Source organism: Prosopis cineraria, unplaced genomic scaffold, assembly GCF_029017545.1.
Source record: "Prosopis cineraria cultivar Desert tree isolate PC_DT_omini unplaced genomic scaffold, ASM2901754v1 PC10, whole genome shotgun sequence".
Classification (NCBI taxonomy): Eukaryota; Viridiplantae; Streptophyta; class Magnoliopsida; order Fabales; family Fabaceae; genus Prosopis; species Prosopis cineraria.
In genome coordinates, this window is record NW_026555341.1 from 34,997,735 (window position 1) to 35,023,821 (window position 26,087).

A 26,087-nucleotide genomic window follows, 5' to 3' on the forward strand; every position below is an offset into this window, starting at 1 on the left:
AGGTCAGCTACATAGATTATATGACGCATATGTGCTGCTCTATTTTTATTAAGTTTTTTAAGAATATTGTTAATTAAAAGGTTTGCTTAACAACCTCTAAAAGTATTCTCTTCAGTCTTCCTCTACCCTTCTTGACAGGACTTAAAGTCTTCTATTCCCCACTCTTCTTACAGAGGGCCTCCCGTATTCTTCTTTGTATATGTTCGACCACCCAAATCAAATTTTTCTACCATTTTTCTTCAATAGGTGCCACACTCATTTTTTTCCATATTCGCTCATTTCAAATTTTGTCTTTATGTGCATATCCACAAATCCATATCAACATTCTCATCTCTTACTACTCCAACTTTGATGCTCTTGCTGTCCTGTCAAAGCCCAACATTCACTATCATAGAAAATTGCTGCTTCTAATAGCACTTTGAAAAGCTTTTCTTTAAGCTTATTAGGGTCTTATGATCGCAAATAACTCCTTAGTAGCCTTTCTCCAATTAAACCACCTCGCTTGTATCCTATGTGTAATATCTCTATCAATGTCTCCATTTTAATGAAGAATCGCCTCCCCAATATCTAAACTTTTTCACTTGAAATATGGTTGATTATCCAATTTCACTTCGAAATTACTACTCACTGATCCCTTATCAAAATTACAATGTAAATATTCTATTTTACTCCTACTCAAACGGAACCTTTGACTCCAATGTCTTCCTCTATAACTCAAGTCTACAATTTATCTCTTCTCTTATCTCTGTAATAAGAACTATATTATCCACAAAAGCATGCATTTAGGAATTTCTTTTTGAATATGTTTAGTCAAACATTTAACACTAGATCAAATAAATAAGGACTCACAGATGATCCTTGATGCAATCCAATTTTTATAAGAAAATCTTTTGTTTCACCACCAAGCATTCTTATACACTAGTTGTTGCCTCCTCATACATGTCTTGTATAGCTTGATATAGGCAACCCAGACACTTTTCTTTTCCAAGGCCTTCCAAAGTACTTCTCTTAGTATGCGATCATAAGCTTTTTCTAAATCAATAAAAATCATATGTAAATCTTTGCCTTACATCGATACTTTTCCATTAATTTTCTTAATAGATAAATTACTTCTGTAGTCGCTCTCCTTGGTATGAAGCCAAATTAATTCTTTGAAATTTTAGTTTCCAATCTCAACCTATACTCAATCACTCTTTTCCATAATTTCATAATATGACTCATAAGTTTAATCCTTCTGTAGTTAGCACAATTTTGAATGTCTTCTTTATTTTTATAAATAGGAACTAAGATGCTTCTCCTCCATTGTCTGAAATTCTCTTAGATTGTAAGATCTCATTAAATAACTTAGTTAACCACCACACTCCTTTTTCACCTAAACATTTTCACATTCAATAAAGATACAATCAGGTCTATTGGCTCTACCATTTGCCATTTTCTTAAGAGCTTTTCTCACTTCCCAAGCTCGTATTCTTTGATAAAATGACAAATTTTGCTCTGTTTCATAAGTTACTAAATCTTTCAAGTTAATTGGTGACCCCCCCCATCATTGAAAATCTTAGAAAAGTATGTCTCTCATCTATCTTTAATATCATTATTTGTGACCAAAACATTTCCCTCTTCATCCTTTATACACCTTATTTGTTCTAAATCTCTTGATTTTTTTCCTTACTCTTAGCAATCTTATAAATCATATAGTATCGAATAATATAAGTAAAATACTTTACAATACTTGTTCCATGGTTATAGTTAACTATAACTAAACTATAACTTATTTATAATTATAGTTTAAACCCTTATTATAATCAGTCTCAATTGGGTAGGTTAGGTATATAGAGGTATATGAAGGAAATTGTCTGGACATGATTGGATAAGACTCATAAATAGTCCTGGATTAGTCTTGAGCTAAGTCTTCTTCTATTTACTCTAGTTTAATGTATATAGTTAACTAAACTATATTTGTCATCATCAAAACTATAATTAAATATAATGTTATAAGACATTATGTCCAACAATATTCACGAGGATAAAAAATTCTAAAAATTGTGCAAGTTGTTGTTTCTAAAATAAAATTTATTTTTAAGGATTAACGAGCAAAATGGACCTTAAGCTCTTACTAGAAAAGCACCCTAGACCCTGAACTTTTAAAATGTGTAAAATAAACCCTAAACTTTTAAATTCGTAACAAATAAAATCCTACCGTTATCTTTCTTAACGTTGTTACTGCTCACCATTATTGTTCACCATGGGCCCCAATTTAATGCTAATGTAGTAGTCCCTTACTAATTTGTCATTATTGATTAACGCCATAAACCCTAAACTATTGTGCAAGTAGCATCCTCAACCCTAAACTTTAAAACTTTGAGCAAATTACTGCTACCATTTATGTATAGAACGTTGGCTATTATGTAGAGTAAATCAATCTCAGCATGGTTTGCCATGGTAAATGCATCGTTAATCGTGGTAAACAACCCATAATTTTATAAAATGACATCTTTTGCAATGCTTTTCAAACGACTAGTATCTTATACTTTCATATACTCTATAACTCTTATTTAGTCTTATTTTAAATAATTTTTTTTATTTAATGATAAAAACTTAGGATCTCATTGGAAAATAAGTTTAAATATCAGAGAATTTTAATTAATCAGTTAATTTGGGTTTTAAATTCATTGATGAAATTGTCAGCTTTCGCATCCATCATCTGTAAAATCCTATAATACTTAAACTTTTTTTTCAAATGGGATCCTGAGTTTTTACCATTAAATAAATAAACATTATCTAAAATAAGACTAAATCAAAGTTATAGAGTATACGGAAACATGAAATACCAATCATTTAGAATACATTGCAAAAACAGGACAAAAATGTCATTTTATAAAATTATGGGTGGTTCTCATGGCCAACAATGCATTCACTACAACGAACCATGTTGAGGCTAATTTAGTCTACATAAATGTCAACATTCTATACATAAATGGTGGGATAATTTGTTCAAAAATTTAAAGTTTAAGGTTTAGGATGCTACTCGCGTAATAGTTTAAGGTCTGTGGCGCTAATTAATAATGACACATCACATCAACTAAGGGACATGCCATGTTAGCATTTAACTAAGGCCCATGGTGAACAATAACGACATTAAAAAAATAACAGTAGGGTTTTATTTGTTACAAATTTAAAAGTTTAAAATTTATTTTACACATTTTAAGAGTTTAAAGTTTAAGGCACTTTTCAAGCAAGAGTTCAGTATCCATTTTGCTCATCAAACCTATTTTTAAATAAAAATTATATTAAAAATTAAATTTATACAAGCATAACAAAGTTAAGATAAAAATTTACCGTATATTTATTATTAGCATAGAGTAACAAATCATAAAATGGTTTGTTTGAAGGTAAAACAAGTTTTTGCTCATACTCTTTAAAGGCAAGTAGAAAATGCATTATTTTATTATTTATATGTAAAAATAGATTATGGTTTGAAAATATATGAAACAAATTTATATAATTATGTGCTTCAAGTTAATTATATAATGTCAATGAATTTATCTTCCACTGCATGCCTAATCTTTTCTTAATCATTGTATTACTTGTGATACACATATATATGATTGATAAATAGTATTATAACATGGATTACACTATTTGGTTAATTTATAATCTTTATCATTATCATTTATAAATAATATTATGAGACAAATTGTAGAATGATTCATTATAGCACATGTTTAAATTTTTTTAAGGTGATACATGGACAACAAGATTTTGAAAAGAATAAGCCAGGGAGGTGAGGAATTTTAAAAAATCGTTGATATTTTTTTATGTATAAGGGTAGTACATAACAAAATAGAAATTATTCCTTAAATTTTAATTTACATAGGGCAATGTATTTTAATTTAAGTACACTAAAATAATATTTTAAATATTTATTTTTTATCTTTTAAATAATAAAGCATTGTGGTGCATCGCATGGGGTATAAATATAGTTTTTATATAAATTTTAATTTATTAAATAAAATTAATTTATATATCATCTACAATTTAATTAATTATATAAATTATATTTATGAATAAAATACACTAGTCACCCTTTTATTGTGATTCAATTACACTGACTTCCTCTCTATTTTAAAATATATATAAATCTTCCTTTGAATTAAAATATATGTTATATAAACCTTCTTTGATTTGAAATTTTATTTTCATTCATTCAATCGTTAGTTGACTATTAAGTTTAATTTTTTAAACTTTTAATTTGAAGAAAATGCCCCTCTTTAGTGCAAGAATTTTCCAAAAACTATATTTTCCAAAAAATATATATTTTGTGTACAACTAAAAAAATTAAATAAATATATTTGAAATTTTTATTATATTATAAAATTTATTAATTTTTATCATATTATAAATTTTATTATTTTAATTTTTACCAAATTTATTGAAACTTATTTATTCATGTTTTTTTAAAATGCTAAAAATATATTTTTATTCATCACATAACATCAAATGATATAAGTTTGAGAAATTATATAAATAAGCTAAATTTAAAACTTCAAGTTTGTAAACATTTTTTTATAATGAAATTAAGTAATTATCAAAATAATATAATTTAGGATTTATCAGGGTGGGGATAAATTAGTGAATAAAATTTGTAGTAATATAAATTTTAATTTAAAAATAAGTTTTTATATATTTTTTTTAGAATATTCCTTATGAAATTAATATTATACTAAATTTTGTGTTTTCAAAATAGAAGGGAGGTGTGTGTAATTAAAGTAAAATGGAATGTTGGTTAGAGTATTTTACTCCATATTTATATTATAAAAACTCATGTCTTTTTAATAATTACAAATCTATTAGTGCTTTAAATTAAAATTATTTGAATAATTTTAATTTTTTTAAATCACATTTAGAGCCCACTTGTTTAAGATTAAAAAATAATTAATTTTTAGATACTTTAGAATTTTTTATAGATATTTTATAAAATAGCATCTATTATTTTTATTTGGTTAAAATAATAAAAAATCATTATTAGTTAGTCATATTTAAATTTTATGATATCTTCTTTGATTTATTATTTATAAAATGATTTATTATTTAATTATTTTATAATTTTATGATATTTTCATGTATTTTTTTTTTTAAAATATTCTCGTTTCTCTACCGCATCAAATTATTTTAGCTGTTACTCAAAGCAAGTTTTAAAATAATTATAAATTTATTTTTTTCTAATTTTGATCATTTTTAAAGTTTAAAAAAACATAATAAAAATTATAAAATATATTTTTTAAAAAAGTAAGAAATTTTTTCATAAAATAAACTAGAAAAAATTAATCATTTGGTTCTTATAGTTTTAACTTAGTTATAACTCAATTCTTAAATTTGACTCGTTATAACAAATCTTGATTTAGTTATAAATCAATCCCTGAACTTTGCCTCTTGCAATTCAATCCCTGAAGTTTCAACCTCTTAAATATTATCCCTATATTTTAAAAAATAAAATTATAAAGATTAAAAATATTTTAAAATTTTAAAATTTATAATATTTGTAAATATTAAAAGGGTTAATAATTTAAAATATCAGTATTAAATTTTAAAATATTTGTAATCTTTATAATTTTATTTTTAAAATATAGAAATCAATATTTAAGAGGTTGAAACTTTAAAAACTAAATTGCAAGAGGCACAATTCAAGGACTGATTTACAATCAATCAAAACTTCAGACATTAAATTATAACAAGTCAAAGTTCAAGAACTGAATTAGAACTAAGTTAAAATTATAAGGATTAAATGATTATTTTTTTCAATAAACTAAAACAAACAGATTTTTGGAAACATAACATTCAAATACAAATCAAGCTATAACAAAATCAGTCCTAACCAAATTCTAGTTTCCAAACTCTAATATAAATACACAATAACCCCTCAAACCATTTATGTATATGCAAGGCTTACTTTGATCTTGGCTATTTTGTTATGATCTTTTTTAGCCCAACATTTCCTGGCCAAGTTTTTTTTAGGCTGATCTACAAGTCTAGGACAAAGTATTTATTTAAGGACTAATATAATCATTGGTTCTTGTAATTTTATCATATTTTTCTTTTAGAGCTTATGATTTTTTTTTCAGTATTTTTTGTTATTATAGGGACTGAAAACATTAAATTATAGAGACTTGAGAAACAAATGTTATCCAATCTTTCTAAAACTATAAAGACTAAAAATACTAAAAAAACTACAAAAATGAAAAGCAAAACTAGATAAAATTATAAGAACCAATAATTATGTTTTACCTTCATTTAATGAAAGAAGGAAGGAAAAAATCAATGTTCACATTAATAAAAACTAAAATCAATGATACATATACACACATCTCAAATAATATTATTATATATATATATATATATATATGTACATAAAAAACATATTTACATATTATTTTGTACAATTATCTTAATCTAGTAATCTCTGATAAATAGAATCTACCTTCAAATTTTTCATTTATACTAATGCCCTCAACTTGGCCCTAAAAAAAAAAAAAGCCCTCAACTTTTGCCATCACTGTGATATGAAGTACAAGTCAATCTTCAATAGAACTTGATAGTTGATTATTAGACACTCCCATATGTTGTGGTTGACTCACTATGCCATTTATCAGTAACAGCTTTAGGTGAGGACAATGATTTCATACTTTTCAGCAATCCAGTCTCAACACAGTCTGGTGAAGGTGGTGATGGTGGATGAATAGGACCACTATATAATATACTAACAGCACAATGACTATCCACTTCTTCAAGATAATCAACCTCCTTATTCCCACTCTCAATTCTTTTTAAAATCTCCACAACCTCATCCATGGAAGGTCTCAATTCCTTGTCCCTTTGTAAACATTGAAAAGCCAACTCTGCCACTGAAACTATCATCCTCTTCACTTCTTTATTTGACTCAAAACCAAGAGAAGGATCCACCAACTTGCCAAATTCACTTTTTTGAATCTTATTTATTGCTAGATTTGCTAGATTTATCTCATCTCTAGGCCTAGTCATATCAATAGCTGGCATAGAAGATATCAACTCAATTAGAACAACTCCAAAACTATATACATCACTTTTATTGGTAAGCTGATAACAATGGTGATAATGGGTCAACATAACCAGGGGTTCCTTGTGGAGCTGTGGAAACATGAGTAACATCATCTGGAAACAACCTTGAAAGCCCAAAATCTGCAACCTTTACAGAGAAGTTGTTGTCAAGAAGGATATTGTTAGTTTTGACATCTCGATGAATGGTATCAGAAGCATGGAGAAAAGCCAATGCAGTTGCAGTTTCTATAGCAATCTTGATTCTTCTAGGCCATGGTAGTAAACCACAATATGCTAGTTCACCATGGAGATGACAAGAAACTGTTTTGTTTGGAATGTACTCATAAACGAGGAGGAGCTCGTGACTATGGCAAGATGTGCAACCATAAAGGGACACTAGGTTTTGATGGCGTAAGCGAGTTAGTATCTCAATTTCATTCATGAATTGTTCTACTCTTCGATAGTTGTGGTCATATAGACGCTTAACTGCAACTTCACGTCCATCTTGAAGTTTTCCTGGTTATGTAAAACCAAAGCACGAGTTATGAACAAGATGTCAAATGTTTTTAAAAGGACCTAATCATGTGCATCTCATTTACTCTATATTTCTATTGCATCTTTGCCTTCGGAGCTAAATAGACATATTGATTTAGTGTGCATAAGAGAGGACCAACTTGAAGTACTACATAGAATTATTCCTATACTAGTACAAATAATTATATCACAAGACATGTACATTTAAATATTCCAATGCCCTTATTTTTTCTTGGACTGCTGATCAAAAAAATCTTGGACAAAACCCTCTGCCCTTAATTAGAGAAACTATATAGAATAGAAAATAGCTTTGCATATCTGAAAAACCTCTAAAATTTCTCTTTCCTCCTCATACATGATCTCTCATCCTTTCTCCTATAAGATAGTATAGCCAAGAAATCAAAATAACCTTCCCTTCCCAGAGGAAGACAAGCTAAAATCTATATGTTTTAGAGGAAAGAAAATCGCAAGTGAATTACCATAGTAAACAGAGCCAAAGCCTCCATTTCCCAATTCTCCTGAATGATCGAAGTTATTTGTTGCTTTTTCAAGCTCTTTGTACGAGAAGAGGGGTACCCCCAAGTAGGTTCTGCCCCTTTCTGGGTTTGCATTGAAGTACCGATCAATGGTATTATGGCTTGTTAATTGCAATTGGACATCTGAAGATGAATATTTTCGTCTGTAATACTGCCTTAATAGCCACCAACATGTCAAAATGCCTAGAAGTCCGACAAATAAACCTGCAAGTGAGAAGCTCCCACTTTTAGCACGATACTTTTTAAATTAAGAGTAAGTAATGAAAAAAAATCATAGAAGATCATCTTGGAAGTTCGATAATGGTGTTATTTTAAGTTGATTAGCTGAGAATGTGCATGTCATTAACTGAAGGAATGACTAACTCACTCTCTTAAATTATGAACTCTAATTCAACATCTTCTGGAAAAAGAAGGGGATAAAAACATAAAATTACAACCAGAGAAAACATATATTAATCAAAAAAAACCTAAGAGAAGGATCACGTCCAAAATATTTCAAAGATAGAAACAAAGATGGATTTCCTTGAAACAAAATTGGAAGAGGATAAGTTTTAACACAAGAGAATGATTCAATTTGAAGACTAACAGCTGAAAATGAATAAAAAAATTGTTTATTACCTAACCCGACACCCAGTGCCAACTTCCAAAGTTTACTCCTACCAGGTGCAGCTGCAATCAAAAGAAGACATAATTTGAAGTTAAAACTAAAACAACCACAAAGCATAAGACAACCTATTTGAGAGACAAAAATTTTAAGATGTGATTGTGAGTTAGGTGGGGAAGGTAAGGAAAGGAGTTCAAGGGATCGATGGAGAACAGAGAAGCATAATGGCATAGCTGACTATCTCCAGTTGTCACACTAAGGAATAAGAGTATCAAATATATAATGAAGAAGCAAGATAGGTCAGCCTTTTACATAGATTACAAAGAAAATCACGAAGCATTCAGAAGAAAAAATTGCATATTAGTAAATTGAAGACAACAGTTGGTACAACCATGTGAAGGACAATACTAAAAATCATCCATGACAATCTCACTTATCCTCAGAATTAGTAGGTCACATTAGAGACTCATAAAACATATAGAACCCATCATTTACAAAGAATATATAAATGGATTGTTTTTGGAGTGTACCTTGAATGCAGAAAAAGTTATTGTGGCTGTCAAGTTGACAGTGGCCTCTGTGGTTGTGACACTTATCACAAGCATCAGATAATCGTACCTCCAGAGTCATTTGAGCAGATAAGAACGATTGAAGGTCTGAGCTATCAGGCAGGTCTTTTTTTGGAAGCACAAGAGTTGAACATGCTGAGAAACGGCTTTTTTGGTCAGGACTAAGATCAGAGAGTACACTGTAATGATAAATATCAAAGCTCGCACACCTATGCCTAATAAAACCATTGAGGGCGCTGATATTGAGCTTGTGGTTGCATTTAAACAGGGTTATGTTGTATTTAATATCAAAAGAAATCAAAGGAGAACTTGCAGGAATTGAGATATTGTTGTTGAAGGCTTCGCAAGAACCATTGGATTCCAAATGATCGTGTAGATCTTGGTCAAAAACAGTAATCATATTTTGCTGCAGAAAGATACCGTTAAGCTGCAAAAAAGGTGTTCCATTCTTCTTTAGCTCAATCATTTTATTTGAAGAAGGATTTGAATCATCGCAATTATGTACGACCATCAAGCCACAATCCGGCAATTCTGGCTTGGTGAAAGGGAACTGGAGCCTCCCAAGCTCTCTGCAATTAAATGATCTAGGACACTTATCATGCCTCGCATTTCCATTCCTCGCTGAAAGAACTAAAAATAGAGAAATCAAGAGGAAACGAAAATAGAAAGCCAGAGCCATGATTCCCTGCTTTTTGAGCAAAACAATTAAGGGCTCAAACAAGAGCCTCATACTCTAATAATAATTAAGTTCAGATAATGTTTCCACCTTCTCCCCAGTACATAACCCACAGTTCCTGCTTGAACTTTTTGATGGCGAAAGTTGACTTGGGCAAAGAGGCCTGAAAGAAAACAAGAGTTCGGGTAGGAAATAGCGCTTTATAAAGTTATGTTGATCATTCCAGCAAGCCTAGATAAACTTTCCAAGTCGGCCTATTGAATTCTGGACCCTTCAAAAATCTCACATTTTCAAAGCTGGTGTTAAAACAATCAAATTCAAGCTGTAACTTTTTCCTTCCAATATGGCTTTGTCAAACCGGCCAATGGACGACAAAGATATCGATATTGGAAGTGGAACTACCATGCCCAGTGCGTCTACAATAGAAAGTGAAAGTAAACTGTTGAAAATTGTTCCTGCACGCCTCTCTCCCCAAAAAAAAATCAGCTTTCTATTTTCGTATGAGGAGTATAATAGGACAGGTGTCATGAATTTGTAAAAGAAGGAGAAATGAAACAGAGAATTAAAGATGAAGCAATTGGTTACCCTAAATTAACTTGTGCTAAAAATTCGTTGCCCTGTTCTAGCGAGGACAGTATCTGCAATCTCAATAGTTAAAATTGTAACATTGAATCTTACATTATTAATGGAAATCTAACATATCAAATGATGCAGAGCAGCGATCAAGCCAAATCCTTAACTATCATCTCATTGCTTGATATACAGGTCATGATTCTAGTTAGAAAGAGGGTTCACACTGATTTTTGCTGGCATGGAATGGGTCAAAGAGAGTACGCGTCGGAAGGTGCACGCACATGACTATGGCGCAGAGTCATTAAATTCAAGATTATGATGTTTCTGAATCTTCCACCTCAGGCACAATTCAAACACTGTGTGCCCAGCTTAATAATGTGAAATTGACACCAGCGGAAACTGCTGACGAACAAGGTTGAGCAAATCCCAAAGGCTTTGAACATGGTTGTGAAGGGAGAGAAAAACTAAAAGCGGTAAAACGATGAATCGAAGTGTGGGACCTACATTTTTCAGCAGTATTATTCTTCCTCGATCCTTCGATTAATAAATTCTGAATTTTCCTGCTTGATTTGTTTCTCCTTTAAGAAAATGATTTTTAAATATAATTTTTTAAATATTTTTTACTAAAATAAAGAGGATATAAAATAAATTGACCTCTGAACTATAGGTTCAAAAATATTTCACATTTTAAATTTATTTTTGATGCAACATTCCATTTGAATTTTTAAAAATAATATAATATAATTCATACCATAAACAAAAAGTTAATTTTGATTATTAATTGACTAAAAAATAATAGAAAAGAACATAAAAAATTATAAAAATGGCCAATAAAATTTTCTTGTTTATTTTCTATAATTTTTTGTGTCCTTGCCTATAATTTTTGAATCCTTTATTGTGATTTTTAGATTTGATTAATTAACGGTGAAAATTAACTTTTGTTAATAGTCAGATTGTATCATTTTAAAAAATTAAAAAAAATAGTATACCAAAAATAATTTTAGAGTTTTAGAAGCTTCTAGATTTATATTTTAGATGTGAATTTGCTACTTAACCCAAATAAAAATCGTTTCTAAATTTTGTTTCTACAATAAAAGTTTATTTTATATAATTGGAGACATAGCTAATCTGTTGAAATTTTGTTTCTGCATTAAATTATCTATGAGTTTGTTTCTGCAATAACATTTTGCACCATAAATTATCTATGAGTAACACCCCAATAATGCCTAAAAGAATATTAATCCAAAAATATAAGGCATTTTTTCATATAAAAGATGTTTAAAATATAACACATTTTGAGTATTTTAATATGTAATTAATGATATTTTTCAAAACTACTTTAAGGGTGTAATTAATAATATCTTCTAATTAAATAGGAGTAAATATAAAAAAAATGTGTAATTTTAAAGATAGCTTAACTAGCTCTTTGACGAGCCCAATTCAATTAAAAATACCTTATAATATTGAACTGATGGTGTATAAGATATTTAATTTGTTTTCTTTTGAACACATATAATTATTAGGGTTAAGAGTTATTTGTATCATTTAACTTTATCCCAAAAGTCAATGAGTATCAAAAACTCAACTATGGATCAATTATATCTCTCAACATTAAAAAAGCATTGCCTCATACCCCTAGCATTGATTGACTGTCTTCTCTCATTATATAGGTCTCACATTTAAATTTTTTAAATATTTTTTATTATAAAATATTCCCTCTCTCACTAAAAAAATGACTTTTGGCGGTGACAAAAAGTCGTGGCCAAAAGTCTAAAAGTCACCATTAAAGGTTCTTAGTAGTGACTTTTTGCCGTTAAAAAAAATTTTTAGCGGCAATTTTTTGTCGCTAAAGGATCGCCACCAAAAGTCTTATCGCTAATAAAGTATACCTAATTATCACTATCAAAATTTTTTGCCGCTAAAAGTTTACCTTTGGCGGTGACAATTATCACCGCTAAAAGTATACTTTTGACAACAATCATGTTTGTTGCTGCTAAAAACTATTAGTGACAAAACTTTTAGTGGTGTCCCTTTAATGGCAAAAAGTCACCCCTAAAAACCTTTAGCGGTGACTTTTTGCCACCACCAAAAGTCAACTTTTAAAAAAAATAAAAAAGTCATCTCATGCCACATCAACGCCTCCTTGTGCCACGTCATCTGATATCTTATGTCATATCACCTACAACGTGTGCACCTCCTAGTGCCACGGCACATGCCATATCACCCTGCCATGTGTGCACCACATCACCCCACCATGTGTGCGCCATGTCACACTATATTGCCATCACATGCCACATCACATATTCATTGTGAATTGTGAAATATGCTTAAATCAAGATTTGAGCCCTTAACCTCCATCCTTCCCAAGCTTTAAGTCCTCCTTTGTTGTTAGTTTGAGTTAAAATACACCTGCAGTTATTTTATATAAAATTAAATATATATTATTTAATTATATACACATATATCACATAATATATTATTAAAAATATATACATATATATTTTATTTTATTTTCATTTATTAATATGTTAAAGTAATTTCTATGAGTGTGTGTGTGTATTATTTTTTTAATAAAATATTATTTTTGTTAGGAAAATGAACTTAAAATGAAATAATTTTTAAATATTAAATAATTTTCTTATAATTTTTTTACCAATTTTTAAATTTTATTTTTTTTTTTAATAAAAATAATTAAGTATATAATTTATCTATAAGTATGTATTATATTAGTTTACATTAAATATATTTTACTTTTTTTCCATATTGTTCCCAAAAATTAATAAATAAATTATTAAACTTTTATCTTCTCCCAAGTTAAATGCTTCCCCTTCTTTTATTAAAATAAATTTTATCTATAATTTTTCAATTATCTTAAAAATATTTTAATAAAAAATTTATTTTAATCATGTAAATTTTATTGATAGTCATTTTGGAAAATTATTTTTTTATTATCTTTGTGATAGAAAATGGGTGAATATGTGATAAACTCAAAGTAGATGCTAAATACAAAAAACTCCAAGTTAAAAATTTAAGTGGATACTTATAATCAAAATAGAATGAATCTTATTTTGACATTATCTAAATTAGTTTAGACTTCTATTAAAGTCTCTTTAACAGAGTCAATTTAAAGTTATTAGGAAATACTTTTTAACAACTATACAATTTAAAATAAACAAATTTTAATAAGTTTATACATAATTTCATCCATAATTTAAAAAACTATTAAGTATTCTCAACCTATTTTATTTATTGCTTATTTTAAATAACCATCAAATATGGAGCATCTTATTTAAATAATCAAGTAACAATAAAAAGTAAAGCTCAACAAATGAAGTAGACACCATTTGTCTACTAAGCCAAGTATCAGGTGCATAATGTATTAAGTAGTCTGTAATGCCATTTGCATCTTACAATATCTATATAATTTTAACATTCTAATGTTTATATATAACTTTAACATTCTATTGTTATTTATTTCTCATTCTATATATAAATACTTTTAGTGGCAAAATTTTGCCACTAAAAGTATTTACAAAATATTTTTTAGTTTTTTAATTATTTTTTATGAATTATAAAATAATTAAACAATTAAAAAATAATTGGAAAAATTATTTTTAATTTTTTAATTATTTTTTTATAAAAATACTTTTGACGGCCACAGTAATTACAAAAATTATTTTAAATTTTTTAATTATTTTTTTATGAAAATACTTTTGGCGGCGACATTTTTCACCACTAAAAGTAATTATAAAAAATATTTTTAATTTTTTTATGAAAATTCTTTTGGCATTTGTTATAGCAAAAAGTATTTTTAGTAGCAAAAATTAAATGTCACCGTCAAAGGTCTATTTTTAAAATGATTTTTTATTTTTGACACCAAAAGTAGACCTTTAGTGACTATTTTTTTTGTCTCTTCTAAAAATTGTCGTCAAAAGCCATTTTTTTTTAGTGTCTCCTCCCGCTCCTTCATTCCCTCCTTTCTTTCGAATGTATCATCTTGCCTCGTTGAGCTCGCTAAATATGAAGCCAACAATCGACTGTGTTTGAGATATGGTTGTAGGATCCACTTCTTGGCAATCATCCAGGCCACTTTCGGTGGCAGTGCAACCAGTATTATCGTTGTTATCAGTACTTTTGGAGCTATTTGCATCGTAGGTGATATTTTTCTTGGGAGGAAGAGGCAACAATGTCATTGTAGGGCAGTGAATCAGCAGCTGCGTTAAGTTGATTTGAGGTGAAATGATCTGATTTCTTGTTGTTGGGAAGAGGGGGGAGATTACCTCTCTTCTTGTTATCATCGGAAAAGCATTTGGAAGTCTTCTTGTTGGCTAGAGGGGGATTGCTTTTGATGGTGAAAAGCCAAGGCATTGCCACAGAAACAGCCTAATAGGAGAAGCTCTCAAAAGCCCGAGTCATGACTAATGCTCTTGCTTTTGTGTTATTGCCTCCTTGTTGAGGCTTCTCGTACTTCCACACATAAACTTGAGAATCTTTGCTTGCACTTGCCACGTGTCCTCCACTCAGACTAAATGAAGCTACAATTGACTGTTTGAATTTTGGAAACCCGTTAACATACCCAATGCCACCGATGCCAAGAGCAATAAGGCAGAACGCTAGAAACGCCACCGTGTTCTGTGTCATGGGCTCATGGTGGCTTGGCAGTTCTTTAACTCTCATTGCAGGATGGAGTCAAAGAGAGAGGGAATGAAGGAGAGAGAGGAGAGGAGAGTAGGGAGGAAGGTGGGAATATTTTATAATAAAAAATATTAAAAAAAATTCAAATATGATATCCAGATAGCGAGAGAAGACAACCAAATAATGTCAGGGGTATGGGGCAATGAATTTCTAATGTTGAGAGACAAAATTAACTCATTATTGATTTTAGAATGTTAGTGATTTTTTGAATAAAATTGTGAGACAAAAATGACTGTTAATTCTAATTGTTAATATTACCTCAGCCACAATTACATGATCACAATTTGCTAAATAATACAATAATCACATCACCTATAAACCATATCTCACTCATCTACAAACGCTACAACTAATATCAAGGAGGGTGATAATTAAAAACTTGTCATTAGATTATATTCTTATCAAAATACAATGTTTGGGGGAAATTGAATACTTGATCGTGCAATATTAACATGTAAAAATTTATAAACTTACCGTATTTGTATTATATTATACAGAGAACCTAATATGAACACTTGCTTAACCACTGACACCAGGCGTTGTAGATTCACTTCCCCATTTATCAGCAACACTGTTTGGAGAACGAGGTGGTGGCTTCATGTTCCTCAACAAGCCAACCTCATCCCAATTGGGCGATTCTGGAGGCAATCGTGGGGCATCCTGTACTAGATCACTCCCACTTTGAATCCTCTCCAACGTCTCCAACACCTCCTCCATGGAAGGTCTCCATTCCTTGTTATTCTGTAAACACCGAAACGCCAACTGAGCCACCAGAACCACCATCCTCTCCACTTCCCCATCAGTCTCAAACCCAAGAGAAGGATCCACCAACTCACTCAGCTCACTCCTCTGAATCTTCCTCACTGCTAAACTCGACAAGTTAATCGAGTCCGAATCTCGGCTCATGTCGACCGCTGCCATTGATGTTATGAGCTCGATGAGCACAACTCCAAAACTATAAACATCGCTCTTGCTCGTGAGCTGATAACATTGATGGTATTCAGGATCCAGATAACCTGGTGTCCCTTGAGGAGCAGTGAAAACATGAGTAACATTGTCAGGGAACAACCTCGAGAGTCCAAAATCTGCAACCTTGACATTGAAGCCTTCGTCGAGGAGAATGTTGTTGGTTTTGATGTCGCGGTGGATGATGTCGGAAGCGTGGAGGTAGACCAATGCTCTTGCCGTTTGGACAGCGATTTTCATGCGAGTGGACCATGGTAAAACGGTGGGCTTTTTTGGGTCTCTGTGAAGGTGGAGGTGATGAGCGACAGTGCCGTTTGGGATAAATTCATAGACAAGGAGGAGCTCACGACTATGGTGAGAGGTGCAGCCATAGAGAGAGACGAGGTTTTTGTGGTGTAGGCGAGTGAGGATCTTGACTTCATTAATGAAGTGTTCTACTTGTCTATAGTTTTGCTCGTATAGGCGTTTCACTGCAACTTCACGTTCATCTTCAAGTTTACCTGATTAATATCATTCAAAAAAAAACTATCATACAATAACTTAAGAAGCTACAAACTATTATAAAGACTACTATCACCATCAGGTTTTTCAATTACAATTTAACTTTTCATAACTTGAAAAGTGTGTTTTTTTGCCACGTCAGGAGGATTAGAAGTTTAAACATTTGGCTTGCCCGCCCCACGAAACCGAATTTTGGTGTCTTTGTACTTTCTAATGTCAAAAATCTCAGTTTTTAATCTCATCTAATTCTTTTGGGGCATTAGAATCATAGACACTCCAAATCCAAACCCACCCAACAATATCCCATTATTGATTTTAAAAAAATATATTATAAGCGTTATTTATTTTCATTCTTTATTTGCAAATATGAGACTTCTTGTCGTTAGTATATGCAATTTCTTATCCTCCGATATTTTGAATTAATTAATTCATAATTCATTTTTCCCCAATACAAATAAACTGACAAGATCATAAAAGATGCGACTGCATGAACCTAAGCCCATGAATAAGAATAGGAGCAAGGTAAGGTTACCGTAGTAGACAGTGCCAAAGCCACCGTCTCCGAGTTCTCGGGTCGGGTCAAAATTGTTGGTAGCTGCTTCGAGCTCCGAATACGAGAAAACAGGGACTCCAAAGTACACATTGCTGCCCTCAAAGCGGGAATGACCACCGTATATGTTAATTGAATCTGAATCCTCGGATTTTCTTTTCCACCGCCACCATACGATCATCCCAATCGTTATCACCAACGGGATTCCAATCCCTAATCCTGTCCATTGACAATATCTGTACATAATCCCGCTACTCTATGCTCTAGACTATTTTCTTTTTTCATTTTTTTGGATAATCGATATAGAATATTTTCTATATGTTGAAAAAAAAAAACATTTTCCATAAACTATGTCACTCCACATTTTATAGTTATAAAAAATATCTCCTCATTTCTACGCTTGTATTAGTAACATGAGTTGAGAAATTATGCATGGAAATTATAGATATTAGTTGTGAAAAAGGAAAAAATGGAATTTTATTTATATGTTAAATACTCCTTTCAATTCTCATTATAAAACACTTTAATTAACTTATTGAAATAAAAAAAAGTAGTTAAATCATTAACTTTATTTAAAAATAAAATAAATAAATAAAATTAAAATTGCATCTCATTCTCTCTCATGATTAATGAGTTTAAATATAAATAATATTATAAAAATGTAATTAATATTTTATCAACTATCTTATATTAATAATAAAAAAATCTTCTAATAAGCGCTCTATATTAGGAACCATAAAAAGTATATGTTAGAAGTGTCATATATCATGGACAAGAAAGAGTGTATATGTTTTGAGAAAAATAATAATTGATCAATGAGCTTATTTTAAAATTACCACTTATGAATTATGATTACACTCCTTAAAATATATATTATAATATATATATATATATATATATATCTTTATCTTTCTCCCTTATTAAATGAGAAGGTATTTTTTGAAGTTTATATAAAAAAAATGTATTTAGAGAACTGAACTTTTATGTTTAATATCAGAAAGTGAAACTGATGGCGTAAAAGAGAGAGTCGTGTTGTAAGTTGATAAGGTAATTACCTAATCTCAATGGCAGCTTATTCACCCGATTCTCTGCACCACAAGTTAATTAAATGAATCCATTAAAATTGGAGACTCAACTGTTTCAGAAATAAAAATATCAGTCTCCTATCAATCAAAACGCTCCAGGATTCAAATTACCGCCATCACCATATCATCAATATCAACTTCATATTTGATATAAAATATAGAATTTCTCACAAACTGCATTCTTCATTAATTATATAAATAACATGACTTACACGACACAGCTGCCTTATTAGAATAACAAATTACATGAATGAGTACATCAGCCACAAGCCAATGGATATGAGTTGTATTCTATGAATAATACAATTTTCTGTTACTTATTTAAAAATATAGATATGGATAAGCCCATAGATGTGGACCTAATTAGCTTTTAGTTTGAAAATTTTGCGGCTGGAATCTTCTACTAATAATATGTCAGAGATTTGGACCTAACTTGTGCTAATTTTTCAAACTGGGAAAACGTCCCATTAGATCAAAACATCATTTTAAATTCCTTTTGGATTATCTAACTTTATTATATTTTAGTTTTTTATTGGTTTGAATACATCAACGGTTTAATAATGTTATTTTAGTTTTAGAAATAGACAAGGATCATGGGTTGAAATTGAATACCAATTGAGTTAATTTTATTAACGTGTGCATAACTTTTTAACTCATTTGCTGACATATACATAATTTCACATTTGTCTTTCACGTACATTTTGTTTAATTAAGCCAAATATAAAAGAAAACCTTTTTTCCTTTTATTTTTAATTATACCTCATAAATTTATTTCAATGTCAACATATTTTTACCACACCAACAAAATCATTGAGAGAGTTACAGTAAAATTAATCCTATTAGTATCAACTCATAGTCATTATATGCATGTCTAACAAGTCAAATTAAAGAGAATGAATATGTGAAAATAAAATTATAAGGATTAAAAACAAAACATATGCACAATAAAGGGATCTACTATTATATTTTCCCATGTAATTTTCACGAGAAGTAAACAAGGACTGTTTTGTTTTTTTTCCCCCCTTTAGTTTGAAAGGGTCAAAAAACCAATTTACGATTAGCCAATTAATTATACAAATAACACATCTTTCTTTGTCACAAAGTCAAGATATAGCTGTTTAGCGTTGAAAATCAACACTTGTTTAACTGATATCATAAGTTGAATAAAAATAGTAATAATATAAGTAAAGACAAAGAGACCAACTTTTTTTTTAAAAAAAAAAAGGTAAATGATGATTATAAGAAGGATCAATTGAAAGATCATGAAGCAAAAGACGTCACCTAACAGCTAAAGATGAATGTGAGTATCATAAAACAAAACTTAAACTAGTATTATTATAATGCTCAATCATATAAAATGAATTGAGATTTCAAACCTTGCGCTCTAAGATGTTAACGAGTGACAAGTTGACCAGTGACCTCAACTATCTACATAGTAAATTTCCATGTTATTCTTTTCATTTCCTAATTTTTTATATCGGTGAAAAAGTTTAAATATATTCAAACGTGAAAAATTAAGCCTGCTTTTAAAACCACCGCAGGTCAAACGATTCAATTTTCAAATAACTGAAGCACACGAGAAATTTTCACACACCAGTTTTCAATCACATGACACCGTAATTGACTGGCACCATAATCATTTTACCTCTGTATGCATGTTTTGTTCGACATTTACGATTTTAAGGTGGCCAAAAACAAATATGCACGATGTCATAATAAGAAAAAGGGAAGTAAATGTGTTCTCAAGACTTGATTTTGAACAAAAACTAAATCAAACCAAACCAATCAATTTATTACAGTTAAGGACTTATTAAGTTTTTTTTTTGTCTTTTATTTTTTTATTTGGTTTTTTAGTAGTTTAATTCAGTTTAGCTTACGTTTAGATCAAATTTGAACTTTTTTATTTTTGAGATATTCTTCATAATCACCAATATATATTCATGTTCATTGATGATTGATCACTATTCATTGTCATTTGCAGTGAAAAATTGCTTGAGTATTGAAGAATTATTTTTAACAATTAATTAGCATATTTTAATTATTAAAAATTAATATATTATATTTAAAACACCTGATTATAAAATTTAAAAATTATCATAAACAATTATGGATAAAATTTATCAAATTGTGACATATTTTTATAAATGATTTACAAATGACTAAACTTGGAGAAGGTAAAAAACTTAGACAAATTTATAAAAATATATATAATAAATATAATAAGACTTAGTTTTATTTAGTTCAAGTTTTCATAAGCAAAAAATTAAACCAAACATAACTAATTGCTTTGTCAAAAAAAAAAAACCAAACCAAACCTTATTTATAATCGATTTTGATCGGTTTATGTCGATTTGGTTTGATGTAATTGATTTGAATTAGTTTTGAGCACCCTTAAAGTAAAAGGGATCATTTCATGATGGATCATCATTGGCTAGCATGATGATGGAAGATTGTAATATGCACAATGAATATACCCTCTGTTTGCAGTCTCCATTTTATTGTGACTTGAATTTGGTGTGTAGTCTAAGTCAACTGAATTAATGAGTATTTTAATTATAGTTATTGGATTTCATCAACGCTTAAAAAATTATTAAGATATATTTTCTTTCAAAATTTTAAAATAACTTTTCATATTAGCACATACCTTTCGTATGTTGTTCCTTCCAAAAATTTAAAATTTAATACTTTCTAAATATTATATAATAAATTTTTTATAATTATTTAATTAAATAGAACAATTGTTATCATGTTATGTATGATAATCATTGAATGAGTAGATTTACATTACTCACTTGTCCAAACCTTGCTTTGTGCCTTTTGTTTTGGTGCTTCTTTCTTCATTCTTTCATTATTACCTCTGTCTAGTGTTCTTCATGTCGCTATGCGGTTTATGTTTTTGTTGCTCTTTGTTACATATTTAAAGAGAATCATCACTCTAAGTGTGTTTGGTTTGAAGAGATGGGAGGTGATGGGAGGAGAGAGAAGGAGAGAGTTTTAATATTACTTTATTTAATTTTGTTAGAGACTTAGAGGGGAGGGGAGGGGAGGGGTTTTTAATGATCATTTGTTTGGTTTAGAAGGGAAGATAATAACTAATTTACTATTATATCCCTTACATTAACTTAATTTTTTTAATTATTCCTTGTAGAAAATAACTTTACACCTCAATTTAAATTGCATGATTTTTTAAAAATTCACTCTCATGCTATCATATTGTTAATATGTGAATAAAAATTAAACAAATAATTATAATGATAATAATTTTTTATAAAAAATAAATAACTCCCTTAAATATATAATAGAATATGATGAATTCTAATTTTTTTAAAAAAATTCAATGATGTCAGTCAAGGTTTGAGAATGAAGCACAATTCAATGTAAAAAAAATTTTAGTTATAGGTATATTTAAAATATTAAAAAATAGATAAAAGTAAAATAATTTAAAAATTAGCTCCCCTCCAAAAAAACTCAATTTTGAGGAAAGCAATATAAAGGGAGGAGAGGGGAGGGGAGGGGTTATTTTGGCTCCCCTCCCTTCCAAGAATTCTTAAACAAATGAGGGACATCTCCCCTCCCCTCCAAAACCTCCAACCAAATACACCTTTTATGTTTGAAAAATTAATTAACGGGTTCTCTAATTTTTTTCCAATTTTTCAATTTTAAATTAAGTATTTGTAATTTTATTATTTTAATAGAGCTTTTATATCTTGATATGTTAGTTTATTAATTTTTAAAAATAAAAATCCTTGAATTTTTTATTTAAAAATTAAAATTAAAAACTCTTATATTTTAATTAAAATATTATATAATTTTAAAATTAATTACATAATTTTTATAACTGAAAATTTATATAAACATTGTAGCAAATCAAACTTTTCCCATTTTTATTGGCTAAAAATATTAAATCAAATTTTTTAGAAACTATAAAAAGTTTTTATTTTGAAGAATTTAATCATTCGTTAATGATTATATCTTTCAAGAATTAACATATTAAATGAATTAAACTATAAGAATTTAATTAAAACAAAATAAATTGTAAAGGCCTCATTTAAAATTGAGAAAAATTATAAAAACCTACAAATTATTTTTTCCTTAAAAAATTTAGGGATAATTATATTTAGTTTTCTCACAACACAATTAAACATCCCAATGTCCATTGACAACTCACCACAGTAAAATGATATAAAATTTATAATTCTTTTAAAATTTTAAATACCTAAATATTTCAAACAATCCTTTCTTTTTTTTGCCCAACAACAATCCTGTTTTTAAACAAGTCACACAAGTAAGAACTCATATTGGTGTGAATTTTTTAATATTATCTAAAGAATAAATGAGTAAATTACCTTCTAAACTTGAGGCCTGATAGCACAATAGACCTTAAATTTATTTATTATAAAAATTATTTTCTCAACTTTTAAAAATAATATAATCTAGCTACTGCCATTAATAAAAGTTAATTTTAACTATTAATTAATCAAAAAATGACAAAAAGGCACCCCAAAAATTCTTGGAGTCATTGTCTGTAATTTCTGGATTCTCTATTGTAATTTTTTGTCTTTTTTTTGTAATTTTTGAGGTTCTCTTCCATCATTTTTTAGTCAATTAACATTATAAGTTAACTTTTACTAACAATAAAAATTAGATTGTACCATTTTTAAAAGTTAAAGAAATAATTTGTGCAACATACGAGCTCAGATTCTATAGTTCTACTTAACCAAGAGTTTGAGGGTTAATTAATTTATTTACCCTTATCTAAGCAGAGGGTTTTAAATATATAAAATTTAAATGTGATTTTAAATTTAAAATTCAAATCAAAATTCATCTATTCAAATACAACCTAAAAGCATATTCAAAATTAACAAAATCTATTTTCCCTTTATTAAAAAAAATGATATGAAGCAGTGGCTAAATCGACCATAAATTATACAGATCAAACTAACTAGAAGTTTGATATATAAAACATATTGCTGGTATAAAAAAAAGATATATAGTGCATATTATTCAAGATTTATGTATCGTATGATTTATTAAAAATGTTATTGCGTATATTGATATTGATATGGCTATTATAATTCAAATTATTATTGGTAGGTGTTGTCAACGGCTTTTATTGGGGTAAAGTCATTTAAGATTATTTTAAGAATTGTTTAAGAGGGAAAGAGCATTCACATAATGGAGGGAACATATATATATATATATATATATATTGATTATTAGTGATTTGAATAGCTGTAAACATGCATTTTTTTAATTAAAAAAATCCTTGATCACTACTCTATTTCCTATTTTAACTCTTACAATCTGAATCAGCTAGCCCCTAATAGATTAAATTGGTCAGCCACTCTTTGTTAAGTCCTGTCTATTTTTCAATCTTTGAATTGTTGGTATTTGGTTAAATCTCAACATCTACAAGAGGGGGGAAAAAGGGATTCATGAGTTGCCTAAATTCATTTACTCAATAATTATGTCAGACTATAATCATTTAATTTAATTGATAATTAAAAGTTATCAAGATTCAATTCTTAAAAAATTCATAACAAACCTCATGATTGTGACACTTGTCATATATGATGTCCTCTAAATTTTTGAAATTTGGTGCTATATGACAATTTCTAATATTCAACTAAACTATTATATAGTGCCACAATTTACGACAGCTCTCATTAAGTAAGTTTATATCGCCTAATATAAATACAAAAAAAAATGCTAATGTTTTTGGAGTTGGCTTCCCTCAACGGAGGGAAGCCTTCTCTATCCCTTCATCGAGGGAGAGACAAATCTGGATCATCTAAATTTAATATGAACCATTCAAACTTACTATTTTTAATTTTTATTTTTAAATAAATATATATATATATATATATATTGTAAAAATTTTAATAAATATGACTATCAATCTAACAATCCAGATTTGATATTAAAAATTTAAATTAACTTTTTAAATATATTTTAAACATCATAAATATACTCTGAACAAAGCAGTAAACTTATTAAAAAATTTTAATATTTGATAAGTATATTTCTTAAACAAATTTATAATTTTTACATTTTTTATTTTAAAAATAAAAATTAAAAATATTAAATTTCAACCGTTTAGATTAATTTGAACGGTTCACATTAGAAGTAAAGGAGGCTTCCCATGCTTTTCAACCTAGGACCCCGTAGGAGATCAAGAGTAAATGTAAAGTGTTATGATTTGGAAAGAAATATTCTTAAAATTTCAAGGCAACATTCTTAAACATCATCTTTCAATCTTGAAGATAGTGTTAGTGTTTTTTTTTTTTTTTTTTGGGTCCAGCAACGTTGATGTTAGCTTTCAGTTGATGCAAACATGATTCTGATGATTTTCGACATAAATGCATTTCTTATTTGCAGGTTAACGGCTTGCTTTTCATCAACTTATAAATGCAGCAGTGAGCATTGAAAACAAAGAGGGGAAATAGAGACAAACCAGAAGGACAGCTCCGATGAGTATCGCCGTCCGGGCAATAGCACCTGAATCTATACCCTTCAAATTCGAAGCCACACCTCCCTCCACTTCTCTTGCATTCGTCGCACCTGCTCGCCGTCCAGTTCGCTGACTTCAACACGAACCCTCTTCCCAACGCCTCTGCGATCCCTCCTTCCACATTTTCCACCACCGTCGTCATCACCTCGCCGCCTCTGCAATTATCCTTTGCATACTTCAACTTTTCCTCATCATCGTCCACCGCCAAACCCAACACCGACCTCGTTCTGTTCCCTTCCGAACACCCCACCCTGTTCTCTCTCATATCATCCGGCAGCGACGACGTGTCACAATTGAAGAACAGCAACAACTGTGTCTGGTTCGGGGCGAAATCGAACCTGTCGCCGTAAAGAGTAAGGTTGTTTGAAGGAGAGAGACAATTGTTGGAATTGGAGCTTTGTAATTTAGGGTTGGAGACTCGAAGAGAATTATTGCGGTAGAAGATTTCCCCGACGATGTACAGAGTATTGGAGAGATTGAGTGATGGGAAGCCATTGGGAGCACAGATAAGGTCAAAACGAGGGAATCCGCAGAAGGGGTCTTGTCTACCTACGAGATGGAAGGGGTAGCTTATGTTGGGGCCGTTTCCACAGGTTTTGGGTTCGCAAGCTTGGAACTTTGGATTGACAGAACAGAGGATGATTCTGATGAGAACAGAGAAGACGATGATGGCGAAGGCTGTTGCTAGGTTCATTTGGGAATTTAGAGAGAGAAGACGAACCGGGGCGAAGAAGAAGAGGAATTAAGAAGGGAATAAATAAAAAGAATGGTGGCGGGGGCGGTTGACCTGCGAATTAAAGACTCTGGCTCTGATCAGGCAGACTGTTATGGTTATGGTATGCCTACCTTTACTGCCTCGTAGCCTTATGAGTCATCAGTTACACTTTTTAAGTTTTAATTTTAATCATATTCAGATTTGATGGGAATCTAAAATTTTCACACCCAACGGGTGTCCCAAACGACACTATAGAAATCATAGATTCCATGGAACGGTTATAGAAGATGCGGACACAAAACGTAGAAAGAATACCAAATCACAATTTTGCCTCTTGTCATTTCTTATGCATTTATCCGATTATAGGGAATTGATTGAAATGCTCCCAATGGCTTCCCATCACTCGATCTCTCCAATATCCTATACATCCCGTGTGGGGGAAATTTACTATCACAATATTTTCTTCATCTATAAAATATTTTTAATTAAATCTCACATATT

General features: G+C 29.7%; 1 protein-coding gene and 1 pseudogene across 1 annotated transcript; both read right to left on the reverse strand.

Annotated features, from left to right (window-relative positions):
- Positions 1-6,450: 6,450 nt before the first annotated feature.
- Positions 6,451-10,701, reverse strand: LOC129322906 (LEAF RUST 10 DISEASE-RESISTANCE LOCUS RECEPTOR-LIKE PROTEIN KINASE-like 1.1; annotated as a pseudogene).
- Positions 10,702-15,626: 4,925 nt separating this feature from the next.
- Positions 15,627-25,695, reverse strand: LOC129322994 (LEAF RUST 10 DISEASE-RESISTANCE LOCUS RECEPTOR-LIKE PROTEIN KINASE-like 1.2). Its single transcript, XM_054969486.1, has 4 exons — positions 24,815-25,695; positions 18,331-18,363; positions 17,258-17,494; positions 15,627-16,724 (listed from the first exon to the last, which is right to left on the reverse strand). The coding sequence occupies exons 1-4, from the start codon at positions 25,563-25,565 to the stop codon at positions 15,778-15,780; spliced, it is 1,968 nt and encodes a 655-aa protein (XP_054825461.1). The 5' UTR covers positions 25,566-25,695; the 3' UTR covers positions 15,627-15,777.
- Between the last annotated feature and the right edge of the window lie 392 nt (positions 25,696-26,087).

Excerpts from the sequence above, each read along its gene's own strand:
- LOC129322994 (XM_054969486.1), bottom strand. The coding sequence starts at position 25,565 with ATGAACCTAGCAACAGCCTTCGCCATCATCGTCTTCTCTGTTCTCATC. Across the intron at positions 18,364-24,814 it reads TCATCGGAGCTGTCCTTCTG|AGAATCGGGTGAATAAGCTG; the intron begins GTTTGTCTCTAT and ends CTTGTGGTGCAG. Across the intron at positions 16,725-17,257 it reads CTTTGGCACTGTCTACTACG|GTAAACTTGAAGATGAACGT; the intron begins GTAACCTTACCT and ends GATATTAATCAG.